Source organism: Bactrocera neohumeralis, chromosome 2 (genome assembly GCF_024586455.1).
Source record: "Bactrocera neohumeralis isolate Rockhampton chromosome 2, APGP_CSIRO_Bneo_wtdbg2-racon-allhic-juicebox.fasta_v2, whole genome shotgun sequence".
Classification (NCBI taxonomy): Eukaryota; Metazoa; Arthropoda; class Insecta; order Diptera; family Tephritidae; genus Bactrocera; species Bactrocera neohumeralis.
In genome coordinates, this window is record NC_065919.1 from 58,220,954 (window position 1) to 58,235,076 (window position 14,123).

Consider the following 14,123-nt stretch of genomic DNA (forward strand, 5'->3'; position numbering starts at 1 on the left):
ATTGCAGTGAGAGCAAGTTGATAGTACGTACGTACTTTTAGTGGAGTATTTGTATCAAGATCGACTTTACAACATTTTTATAGTCTATCGTGATGACGAGACGAGTTGAAATCGGGAAGCCTGTCTTTCCGTCCATCCGGCCGTGCAAACAGTAACTTGAATAAAAACTGATATCAATTTGGTATGCGAATATCTTAGAAAAAATATGTACGAGTTCGTAGATGGACGTAAATGGACCACTGCCACGCCCACAAAACGCCATTAACCGAAAACCTATAAGCACTAAAATAAATATAGATTTGGCACAGGGGATCGCAGTAGCATGGGGAACCTGTGGGCAAACTTTTTTGGAAAAGTGGGCGTGGTCCCAAACCACAAAAGCTACAACAACCAAATTAAAATATTCTTCTCGAAAAAAAAATGGAATGGAATCGCGAACATTTTCGTGCGATTATTTTTTATAATTTTCGACGTAGATTAACTCAACAAGAGTGCATTGATGAACTTAGTTCAATTTCCGGCGATAAAGCTCCATCGAGGACCAATGTTTATCGATGATATGGTGAACTCAATCGAGATGGTTCAAGACGAGTTTCGGGAAGGTCGTCCAAAATCAGTTGGTGTTCCGGAAACTATTTGTTGGAAACTGATATTACAAGATCGTCATATGACCTATCGTGAAATTGAGATAACTATGGGCATTAATGGGACCAGCATTTGTACAAAAATTTTATAGACATTTGATTGAAAAAAATATTTATTCACGTTGATCCCACATAATTTGTCATTCGCTGAAGCAAAGGCTAGTAGCGATTGGTCGAGCGAAGTGTTAAAGAATATAATAGCCGTACTTCGAAACACATCTATGAAATCGTGACATATAGTATGATGAATCGTGAATTTAAGCATATAAACCAGAAAGTAAACAGTAGACGACTGAATGGGTGTTTCAAGATGAGTCGAATCCAATAAATGTTGTTTGCGCACGAAGCACTTCCAAGCAAACGGTTGTCTGTTTTTTCTTGGAAAAGCACGAATGACTTTATTTCCGATGTTAAAAGTCGGAAAAGCGCCTTTTAACCAAAAGGAATTTGCTTAGGCGTTAAATTTCTGTTGTCAACAGTTCAGTAGGATATCTGAAAATGTGAGCTCCTAAGCGTTTAAGCCCGGATCACTTAAACGCGACAAAATCAAGAAGAAAGTAATGAGATGTTTCCATATCATTCCGTTCTGTTCTTCAATACAGCATCTTCAGATGGCGTCCGATAAGTTTCTCAACAATGTGGAAGCCGATGATCCGCTAGAACCATCACAACTAGGGAGAGGCTGGCCTTACTAAGGGCAACAAACTTTCGATGGGTCTTGGGGCAAAAGGATTTTATGACGGAGAACCGATGGTAGCCAAGCGCTGGCCAAGCTTCTTTTATGAAGATCTTTATCTAGATTTTGACTAGTTAGTTGACTAGTTTGTATACTAGCTCTATCCGATATAAACAATTTGTACGAAGACTGTCAATATGTATATATATATAACATATGCCAAATTTCGTGAAGGTATTTTGTAAAATGAAAATGTTTTTAATACAAGGACTTGATTTTGATGGTTCAATTAATAGGTTCAGCTATATCGTACTCTAAGAAGTAGTTAAAACGAATTTTTAATCTGTAACGGGAAACAACAGCTCGCCAACGGTTTTCTTTTTTTTATTTGGCGTCATCAGATAGAAAAATTTATATCTCGCTTTCTCTACTTGAAAAAAATTTTGTTGGCAGGATTATTCTGCGGAAATTGAATTTCGAAAATATGTTGTTCTTTATGATTTTTTCCAAGATAAACGAAATTATGACAGTCAACAGATATGAACGGGAGCCAATCGCGAGTGACTATTTTCTTTGATGACAAATATTTTTCATGTCCTCTTTCACAACCAGACCCATTTGCTTCGCTTCCTTATCTTCTCTGGAGAAAGTAGAACTAAAAGTGCGGTTTCTATGGCCAATGATATCGATATCGCCGTTGTATGTCATCACTGAGTGACTAGGTCGTGTATATACAGACAGAAAAACGGACATGCCTAAGTCTTTCTGGTTGGTAAAAAATTCGTGGAAAACGTAATAAACCCTGTTTTGAGTATATAAATATAAATCTAAATGAAGATATCTGCTTATTGCCCTCAAACATAAAATAATGTTAAAATAATTTTTAAGTTTATTACGTTCGTATTTTTTAGTCAGAAGAGTACCTTCCTTACAAGAAATTTCTAACTAATCAAATGTAATACGACGCAGAAAACTGTTCTCACTCGACTATACGAATCAAGTGATAATAAGGTTGAAAAGATAAGTCGGTTCTAAATACACGCCTAAGGATTCCATCCTTTTAAATTAATTTTTGGAAACTTTTTTTTTTTTTTTTTCATTAAAATAATCTTTATGAGATGATATTCATATGAGCTACAATTCCGTCATGAAAATGTCTGAGGCAAAACTCGCTTTTCTAAATTTTTCATTTTGGCAGGGTCAACCTTTGAACTTGAAAGACTTTAAAAACAAAACAAAATACAATGCAAGGTGGGGTATAATTAAATTAAATCAAGGTATCTGGAACACGAATGAGGTAAAAATGAACAACAGAAATTTATGTGTTTTCTTAATGATTTTCCTGCAGGGGTGCTATATGCTGCCATAAATTTGATAAATATTTCATTTGCATATGCTGCCGTATATTGATATGCATACGTATGTATGTATATTAATGTATATATTCGAAAAATTAAAGTAATTGTGTGCGAAAATATGTATGTCTGTATGTACGCATAGCCACAAATACCAAACACCCGTATTAGAACACGCGCACTGAATCACTCAATTACACACACACACACACACATGCATGCAAGTCGGTTTTCAACCTACCATTTTGTGGTCCAGCGTAGGCAATTATCAGCGCGGTGAGCAGCAGCGAGCCCAACACGATGCCAGCAACCAGTAGCGCGCGCCTCTGTGAGCAAACAGCGACTCCCTGACGCGTCTGTCGACCACTCGATTCGCCACCTGTAAATTTAATTAAAAACTTTATTCGTTTTTATTCCCATTCTGTTTGTGTTTTTGTTTTTGTTTTTCAATCTTTTATTATATTCTTCATTGTGCAAAAGCCCGAGTCAAGTGAGTTAAGTGTAGACAGTTAAACAAACCGAAGAGGCATGGCGCGGCAAGCACTGGTAAACGCACTCAAACCTACCAACAACCACAACAAGAACTCAACTGTTAAAAACAGACAGTTACGGCGCAAAAGTTTATTTCGGTTAGTCGTGGGTAGTAAATAGTTTTGATAAAGTGCTGCCATTATTTTTACTTTAATTATTTGGTTAGTATTTTTTGAGAATGGTTTTGGGAAGGAAAGAAATAATTGATTAAAGCGAAATTTCAAGAGTTTATAGTTATATATTTAAACATCAATCGAAAATTTTTTGGATACGAAATCTTTGATATTCTGCCTTTGGGAAGCAATTGCTCGACGCACCTCGCATCGCATGTGTCGGACGGCGGGCAGGAAACAAAAAATCCGAACAGATTCATATTTGTTAATAACTTATCTTCTTGTTAAACTAAGAAAATTCCAAAAAAAGTGTAAAATTCTATAATTTTTTTGAGAATTGAAAAAAAGTGTTTTTTGACCAAAAAAAATTTTACTTTATGTTGTTTAAAAATATGTTCAAACTTGACTTTTCTTAGCTTTTTTTAGTTTAAATAGAAGGTAATTTAAGCAAATAAACTTTGCGCCAATTCCATACAACGTTTAGTTTTTTTTTCGATCATGCCCGCCAATTAAGAAAAATTGTAAAAATGAAAAATCGAGATATCGAGATATCGCGCGTCAAAATTTTTGCTTTCTGCCCAAGCGCTCATATATCTGCTAGACGCTCGGTCACTATTTCCCTTCTTGCTTCGACAATATTTCGAATTCCCATCTATAACTTTGGGGACATATTCTTAGAAAATTTTTAAAAAGATTTAAGCAAAAAAAATCGATTTTTTGAAGCTTCTAAAGCAGGCTCCCCCCTTAAGGCTAATCGAGATCGATATAGTGTTATAAAAGGTTTTTTCTTAGGGACGCTTCCAAAGTTGAACAATAGGGACAGCAAACGACGCCATATTTTTTCCAGCTCTTTTTTGACATTTCTCTTCAGTAAGGTTTGCCATTTCATCATGGAAAGATATACGATCCAACAACGAGTCGAAATTATTAAAACTTAATACCGAAATTTGGAGTCAGTGGCATCAACTTTAAGAGCGCTATGTCCAATTTATGGTCGTCATAATCGTCCTGTCAGATCAACAATTGAGCGTTTAGTGGAAAAATTTAAATCCACAGGCTTAGTACAAATTGTTCTCGTGCTAGTGAGACAAAGAAATGCCAGTAGTGTCGAGAATATTGTTGCCGCTAGCGCATCAATTGAGGAAGACCCACACTCTCACACGTCGTTCTCAAGCGTTGGGCATCTCTGTGACGTCGTTGTGACGAATTTTGCAAAAAGATCTTGGCCTACATTATACAATATCAAATTGACGCAAGAACTGAAACCGCTTGACCACCAGAATCGTCGTATGTTCGTGAAATGGGCTGAGCAACAATTTGAAAATGATCCGTATTTTCATCGAAAAATCATCTTCAGCGATGAGGCTCACTTCTAGCTGAATGGCGTCGTCAATAAGCGAAATATGCGTAATTGCTTAGGCAGCAATCCACACGTAGTACCCCATGAATCAGCATTGCATCCCGCAAAAAATCAGGTTTATGGGCCGGCGGCGTCATAGGACCGTACTTCTGCCGTGATGATCAAGACCAGCACGTTAATGTGAATAGGAATCGTTACCGCTCAATGATAACCCAGTGTTTTGGCCTGAATTGGTGATATGGACTTGAACAATGTGTGGTTTCAACAGGACGGCACCACAAGCCACACAGCGAATGTCAAAGTAGATTTATTGAAAACCAAGTTTGGTGAACGTGTTAACTCACGAAATGGCCCAGTCAATTGACCGTCTGGGTCCTGCGATTTGACGCCGTTAGACTATTTCGCGTGGGGCTGCGTCAAGTCTATGGTCTATGCAACAGCCAGCTGCGATTGAAGAACTTCATATGAATATCGAATGTGAAATTGCAGCAGTGTCGGCCGATTTATGCTTGAAAACCGTCGAAAATTGGGTTCAGCGCCTGGACTTCTGCCCTGTATTACTTCGAAAGAATCGATTTATCGATAAAAGCTCAAACCGAAATAAAATTATCAGATCTTGTACCTTTGAGAAGTATGTATATTGTAACAAATGAGAGACTATCAAAAACATCCATAAAAGACGCTTGACAAACAGGCTACACGAATCTTTCCTCAACATAGTAATCGATAATATTGTTTCATCCAAATGTAATATTTTCTCATTAATTATATGTAAAGATATTTTTATACCTGATAGAAAGGCACAGTCATCTAAATCCGGATCATTTGTCATTTCGATGCGTTCGCGTCGCCAAACTTTCGAACCTCTCTGACCGCCGCCAACGAACGATATCTTAACGGGGCCCGTTGACCTTTGTCTTCCTGCCAATACGTACGAATTTTTGCGTTTTACTTAAGACACGTAGAACGAAAGAGAAAACGACGTGGACGCGAATTCGTTCGTTCGACGTTCAATACGGAAATCACTCACATGCGCGAACACTTTTTGCACTTAAGCTCTATGACAGAATATTTTCAAATATAGCAATTTAAGCCACTTAATTTTTAAGTGGTGAATTTTGTTTTTTATTTATTTTTTTTATTTTGTAGTGATTTGGATGGCAAATTTTACATTTATTTAGTTTAGTGTACTTTTCCTAAAGTTAAACTAATTATACCGTTAGTTAGTAGACTTGAAAAATAAGCAAATATAAACCGTTTGAAACAAAGTTTGCAAAAGCAAATTCACTGATTTTGAATACACAATTTTTTCGTGTTCAAATTCACTTTGAAGTGCTGCCCAGTTAGTCGCGTCTGCCGGCAAAATGTAAACAAGCTCAAGTCAACAAAACACTTCACGGCATAGAAATCTCGGTAATCATTATGAACGCCGGCTGCATCCCACTTAATCCAGCTCATATTTTATTCAACTGAAAGTACACACATCGCCGAATACTGATTTTCGTGGGCATCCTTTCTGCATGTCCTTGCCAACAAGCACACCTGCAGCGACCCAAAAAAAAAAAAAAAAAAAAAAATAAATAAAAATTGAAAACATAAAAATAAATAAAAAATGGAAATTCCAAAAAGGTTGAATTTCAAATTCAACACAGGCATGTCGTCGCCACCAGCAGCGTAGAAAACATAAAAGTCTGCTTTTATTTTGGGGTAGTTTATCGCCTACGGCCTTCCGCTTAATGCGTTCGAAAATTTCGCCGTCTCCTTGTTCCGTTGCGTCGACAATCGCGCAATCTTTGTCGTCTCTTGTAAATGGTATAAATGTAATAAATGCAAAATGCGAAGAGTCAGCAACACAAAGGACACGCTGTGTAGGTGGCCGGCTCAAAAGAGCAGGCAGACAATTTCAAGAAGACTACGGCCAGACAGCCGAAAATACACACATACACACTCATGTACAAAAACTTTTGGCGCAAATGCAGTTACTACTTGAAACACTCAGCACAGATTCCACCACCATCTCCACTTAGCTCAGCTGCCACCCACCCTCATAGACCTTTTCATGCATAGCAAGCTATAACTTCCAACCCCATCACCTTAATCGTTCTTATCAATGTACTTTTGCCGGTTTCGCTACCGCCGTGTGCTTGCTGTTGTTTGTGTTTTTGTAAAGCTGTCTAGTAATCATGTAAACGTGAGGCCGCCAGCCGACAGCATCGCTGAGGTATGCCCCACTACCTACCCTTATTCATAACTTTTCGATATTTTTGGTCTCTTACTCTTTGAAAGTTTTTGCTTTAGCATGTTTTCAATGTCGCATTGAATTAGTGAATAAAAGCTCTAACTCTGGTTGAATATTTGCCGAACAACTGTGCTATAAGATTTAAAAGAACCATCACTAATTTAACTAGTGCGGGTCCTACTTAAAAACTACATTAAAAATAACCATTCGAAGTTTTTTATTTTATTTAAGGTGTTCTTAAATTTGCAAGCGTTAGAGAGTAGCGAATCGAACAAACAGTACCGTTTCATGAGGTATTCGAATATTCCCTTGGTGCGAATTGACGTCTTTTGACAAGAAGCACTACATTATGATAGCGAACAGAGCAATGATGAATCGAAGACATTGCTTGGGATCTTAACCTATAATACTCGTATAGCTTTCTATCTCATTTGATCAGTGTTTTTTACTACGAATTACTTGCTCTATTTTATTCAATAGAAGCTCAAACTATTGTTTAGGCTAGATTGTACTAAGTATAGCTATATACTTCTAATATCTAGCGCTATCCTAAAAAGACATAGAACATATGATAAGTTCTAGTAAAAAGAAATTTTTTCATCGGCGCTAATTACTTTGTGCCACGTCCAAACTGTAAGGTGTATATAGTTATAAGCATCAATCACCAAGTTACCAGAGCCTTTGGTGAGTCTTTATCAATATGTGTGGCCTTGTGTTGTCCTGATAGAACACAATTCTCTTCCTATTGTCCAAAGCTGGCCACTTCTGGGCGATTGCTTCTTCTAAACAGTTGTGAGTACACATTCATGTCAAAAGTTTGGCTTTAGGGGAACAGCTTAAGGTAGATGAATTGTCCTAAGTGACCCACTTTTAATCAACAGTAACCATCCGCTTCAGAAATGGAGTCGTGTCAAGCGGTCATGTTATTTTTGTTCAGTATTGTTTGACATTTCATCAAGAAAATATTTACGGCAGAAAACGTTTACAAATCGTTCAACTTTATTACGAAAAATCACGTTCTGTAAAGAATTTATTAAGCGCTCTTCGCTCAACTTATGGTCAATATAATCGGTCTACTGAGCGTACTATTCGCAACACTATCACCCATCGTGAGACCCTGCATTCATTATTGAATAATATTTGACCGAGTCCGAGACCGACCACATCTAGCACTCAGTGAAGTGCAGCCGTAGCTGAGAATATACACAAAGACCGTTGAGAGTTGATTCGGCGCCGTTCGCAGCAACTTCGAGTGACGTATGGTACGACTTGGCGCATTTTACGTCGAGACCTTAAATTGAAAGCGTACAAACAGCTTATGCAAGAAATAAAGCCGCTCGACCTTCCCAAATTCTTGAAAACTTCCAAGAAGATCCGACGTTTTCATGCAAAATTTCGTTCAGCGACGAGGCCCATTCCTCAAGAAAAATTGCCGCATTTGGGACGAGGAGCAATCTGAAGAGCTTCAAGAGCTGCAATGTCACTCCGAAAACACAACGGTTAGGTGTGGTTTGTGGGCCGGTGGAATCATCGCTCGATATTTCTTCAAAAAATGATGTCAGTGAGAACGTAACCATCAATGGAGAACGTTATCGCGCAATGATAACCGACTATTTGATGCCTGTAATTAAAGCTCATGATCTCGGCGACATTTTCTTTCAACAAGACGGCGCCACTTTTCACTCATCGCATTAATCAATGGATTTATCGAAAGAAAACTTGACTTGAAACTTGAGCAGATAATTTCACGTTTTTGGCACGTCGATTAACCACGAAGATCGTTTGATATCACACGATTAGACTTTTCCTGTGGGGATATGTAAAGTCTAAAGTCTAGGCGGACAACCCCGGTTGGTTTCAAAATATCACACATGTCATTCGCCAGTAACCAGTCAAAATTCTCGAACAAGTGATCGAAAATTGGACTCAACGGATGGACCATCTGAGACGTAGCCGAGGCCAACATTTGAAAGAGATAAGCTTCAAAAGATATTCTTTCGGATAATAATAAAAATTGCCCATTAAATTTGAAGTTTTTGTATTTTTTTAAGTGGAGAGTTTCGAAATGGATCACCCTTTATAATGCAGTATAAATAAAGTTCCCTGAACATTTTACGATAGAACGTGGATGTGGTCACTTCTTTTAATAGGCTTTATTTCTGATATATAATACAAAACATTCTCTCGATGCTCTCCTAATGCAGCCCATTAACCTCATCTACCCATTTGACTTTACTAAAACTTAGCACACATAGTACTCATAATCTCACTCATCTCTTCTCAAAAATGCGTGTAACCAAGCAATATGTTTCCTTACGTCTCACATTCGGAACATGTATGTACATATATTCAATGATGAAATCATCACTTTCGTCTTATTTTTAGAAGAGGATAATAATTTGAAAGGACAGACGACTTTTGCCGGACTTTGGACGATGTCTAAATTAGTTACAAGTAGTAGTGACTTTTCAATAGAAAACTCAATATTAAAAGAGGAGTTAAAATAAAACCGGCATATTTGGTATGCGTCATAATTTCATTCAAAAATTGGCAAAATCGCTTAATATCTGCCGTTAACCCGTTTTACCGTTTTTGTAGTTGCAATATTTTTGGATAATACGTATAGTGCGCAGTTGTTATATAGATGTCGGGTCCATTCAAATTTCGTAGAGCCGGCGAATACTTTGTTTAATATGCTAAATTTATCGAGTTTTTCGGGAATTGCTTGAAGGCACTATCTTGAAAAATGAAAAATCCTTTTACTTTTGAGAAAAGCCCGGTTTAGTGAGCACTAAATTTCACGACAGAATGGTGAAAGGAAATTTATTCGCGGTCGATTGGAACTAGTTTAGCACCTTAGCTGATAATGTGAATTTCGGCATTTAACTGAGAGGTATTTAACACAGAAATTGCGGATCTTGGAAAAAGCTATTATCGAGCTTGAAGAAGAAATAATTTGAATAAAAAAAAATAAACTCTCTTACCTAATCCAATAAACAATAATAGTACTTTACTTTTATATTGATTAATGAGCATTCCATTAAGAGACCAAATACGATTACTGCGCTTGTTGCCGGAAATGCGTGCAATCGTATACATAAGACTGTCTGTATGTCGGCAAACAGAAGCTATTTATTTTGATTACGACATTTTATTTCTGTTATTATTATTAGGAACGATAGCCGCAATTCCGTTTTGCGCTGCTGTTTTGTTTACACGCGCGCTCAACATATGATTGCCACAAACATTTACCCACACGCGCCTTTGTATACAATAAAAAATATATATAAACGGACTATATACGTGTGTGCAAGTGTTAGTGCGGCAAATGCCAATGGCGGGACTTTTACCAAATAGGAAATAAAATGAAAGAATAAGCGAAACCGCAAACCACCGGAGGATTTTCGGCGAAAAGTATGTAAGGGTAGAGAACGAAAGGGAGAGAGAAAGAGAGGAATAGAAGAAAAAGTGAGAGAGAGAGAGAAAGTGGGAAATGAGAGAAAAAATGAGCAATGAGAGAAGGAGTGTAAGCGAGTGCTAAAGCACAGTTTTAGGCGCCAGTTAAGCTCACAGTGAATTAAACTAATTCCAGGCTGCAAAGCAGATAAAATGCTGAGCACGATGGTTAGAAAAGTGAAAGAAGAAAACTTTTAAGAAAATAAAAAGAAAATCAAAGAAGCAATGGAAAATGCTTTAGAGCAATAAAAGCTAATTTTCAGCAAAAACATTTCGCTTTCAGGTATTAAAACAGGAAATTGCTGTTAATAAATTAATTTTTATTAAACTATACGACAAATAAAAAATAATAATTTTATAAAATAAATTATAAAAACACAGTTTTGCGTTGGTGCTTCTTTTAAGCCTTCTATATCTCTTGCATTTGAGTTGTATGTGTGTGTATTTCCTTAAAAGCCTTCACGCTTGCCAGTCAAATCGGTTAAAGCAGCGTCAAAGCGTTGTGGAGTGCATGAAGTGCCTTTGCTGTCAAGCTAAGCAGCGCAAAGCAGCGCGCACAAGCAAGGCGATGCGGCGATGCGGGCGGAAAGGCAGGCGCAAACAAATGCGCGGCGTATGTATGTCAATAGTGCGCTTTCCAATGTATTCTTTTTCACTTGTGCTCATTTTTACTTTTCTTTCAGCGCTGCTGCTGCTGTCACAAACGCCGTTTGCCATGGTGCTGCATTGTATTTATTTGTTTTTCGATTTTTTTGCATTTTATTTTAATTTTTCTTTTGCTGGATTTGGCTTAAAGGCACATTTTATATTTGTTTTGCATTTATTCTGCTTATAACTTTTTGCTTAAACGCCATGGCGCGACGTTTTCGTTTTGTTGCTTGCGTATATATACCCACAAAATATATGTATGTATGTATGCATATATGTGTTTGCTTGTGACCTTTGCTGCTTTAATTTAGAGCTATCAATGACCGAGTGTTTTTATTGGAGTGTAGTTAACGCTGGTCTTTAATAAATAGCCACAGGAACTCGTAAACGGCGGAAATGATTCGCTAGCAGACCCAACAACAAGCGCTAATATACATAAATATACATATACATAAGTGTACGGCAAAAAACTGTAGTGTGTATGTATTTATAGAGCGCACAATAATTTATGTACACCCTACCAAAAGCAAAGCGCTACCAACATCTTGACATTTACTTTATAGGTTAAATATCACGTATACGCCGTGTAGGCGCACTGCAACACAGCGATTTGCCTTTAACCATCGCCGTGGAATTTTTTGTGGATACACAGAATAATAGTTAGCTAAATTTAGTCTGTGCTGTGCATTCTAGTTAAGGATATATATAATTTCTTCAAAGCAATTGCCACAATTTCTTTGCTTTTTGCCAACGAGACGCTGACTAACTGGACTTGGAAAATTCAATAACACTTGTATGCGCTACTTTCTTACAGCTGTAGATTTTCACTTTTTTTACACACACATACCGAAGAAAGAAATACTTTCTTTGCCACCACGCGCCGCACTGTGGTCCCCGGTGGCGTATAAGCAATATTTTCACTTCACTTCACACAAATTAAACATTAGCTTTGCACTTTACAACAACAGCATATTCACAACAAGCACTGCCACGGCACTCCGTTGTGCTATTACTACAACAACAACGCCACTCACTGCCTGTATATATTCACTTTTATGCTGCTGTTGCATACATTTAGGGGCGTATAGGCAAAACAGCGCAAGTACGCGTATTTAATAGCGCAGAAAAGCAGCATATAAATCACTTGTGAGCAATATTGAGTTATGTACTTTTTAAAGTGATTTTAGTAATAGAATTATCTACACTTTACTTGCAATTTTTCTTTTAATTTCCATGCGATTTCACGATTCACTTTTTCATGCCCGCACTGCGCCGCCTCAGACATGCATCATACGCCGTGGCTGCCCCGTCTGCGGCATGGATAATTCATCAGCCGCCCAGCCGCTATGCCGCCGTGCTGCTTGAACTTGATACCGAGCAAGGTTCTGCTTTAATCTATTTCTATTTGTAAGCGTAAATATCGCACGCGATTTTTCTACTTCAGCACAGCGCTAGCGCGCTCAAGACTGATGAACGATTTTTCTACACACTTTCTTAGCAATATTTATAATTTTTATTTGAGCAGCAAACACATTGAAAATCCAAAAATTGTTTATTTGTTTGAGGCAAGCACAGAGTAGCGGACGCGCGGTCCGTCAGTGTGTTGTTTGCGCTTACAGACGTTTCCCAACTGGATGCTGTTCACTGCCAGTGCCCAAAGTGAAGTTCCAACTCAGCGCTTGAAGAGCGCAACCACCACGCGCAACCCCCACCAAGCAACATAAACTCTCTGCAATGTTAAACTAAAAAAGCATTTTTGTTGTTGTTGTTTCACTATTTCTTTTATTATTTCACTGTTTTGGTGTAGCGCTTGGTGCTTCACCACTTAGCCGTTGCAGCGCATGCGATTCGCTCCGCGTTAAACTTGCATCTGCTGGAAGTCCCGTTACTGGCCAGCGCTACGCGAAGCCAACAGCTGGAGATTTATGCTCGCGAGCGCATTTCTCTATCTCTACTCGCCGCTATGTATATATATAAACACCGTATTAATTCTGCACAAAAATGGTGCGTGCCGAAAAGTTCGTAAGCTCACGCGTCGTTCGTGTATTTGAGCGCAAGTTTTCGAAAAGTTTCCCCACATGGTTTGGCGCGCCAGCTGTCGACGCTGATACCTTATATTGTTGATGTGCCGCGTGCTGGTGTTATTTCAGGTGGTTTTCCACTGTCAACATTGCCTACAGCCACCCCCTGTTGCCCCCCTCCACTCGTGCAGCTACGCCGGCTCACAAGCCATTTACCTAGCAACCCTCCTGCCACCCACCTCCCACCTGAGTCATTAAAACCACCCGGCTTTTAGCCCATCGAGCACATCAAATGCACGCACCGAAGCGCACTTAACGATGCACACACACACACAAGCACTCTAATTGCATACATATGCACGCAGTAAACGACTATCGAATATTCGCATTGTCTGCTCGGAAGTGTAGTGAAACGCGCTGTCGAAATACTTCTGCTGTGTTTACGAGTGTTGATGTCCTTATGCTGCTGTCAGTTTGCTATTTTGTTTGTATTTCGTTTGTATGTTTTGTTATTCGGCGCCTTTGCCTTTCACTTACTTCCGTTTTTCGTATTTCGTTCGTGTGTGTGTGTGTGTGTTTGCGGCTGTAGGGTATATATTTAAGGGATGCTGGCGGTATTGGCGCTGCTTGTGGGCTGACAGCCATTTCAGTGCCTTAGAGATTTATCGTTTTGGGGAATCCCTCATAATATGCCAATGTCAATGAATGTCTACGCTCATATATTCACGCCATAAATTCTACGATTAGGCAGCATGTTGAGTGTGGGAGTTTATTTTTAGGTTTTATGTTCTAAATTTTCAGCAGTCAAAAACTGCCGAGTATGCTCAAAATATTCGAAAGCCGTTAATAATTTTTAAGTTGGTGTTCCATCAATTGTGAATTCGAAAATCTGATAAAAAATTCAAAGCAAGTTGAAGGTCGCAGTTATTCTTTTGCCACCGCTCTATCGATTGTCAAACACCCAGACGTACATTAAGAACAGAAAAAAATTGGATGAAAGTTCAAAAATATAAAAGGTCTATTAACCTTTCGAAAGATCGATATCTTCAATAAATATCCCAAATTTGACTCGAACTGACA

The 14,123-nt window shown here is 38.3% G+C and overlaps 1 protein-coding gene across 4 annotated transcripts in view; it reads right to left on the reverse strand.

Annotated features, from left to right (window-relative positions):
* The window catches only part of LOC126751223 (endoplasmic reticulum aminopeptidase 2), a 73,034-nt gene that overhangs the window by 19,506 nt on the left and 39,405 nt on the right, over positions 1-14,123 (reverse strand). For 3 of the 4 annotated variants that reach the window (XM_050461283.1, XM_050461282.1, XM_050461284.1), the window contains one exon: positions 2,917-3,054. In XM_050461283.1, the coding sequence (XP_050317240.1) occupies positions 2,917-3,054 (138 nt within the window). Of the gene's footprint in view, positions 1-2,916; positions 3,055-5,468; positions 5,855-14,123 lie in introns of those variants that run through there. The other variant, XM_050461285.1, reaches the window with a different exon arrangement.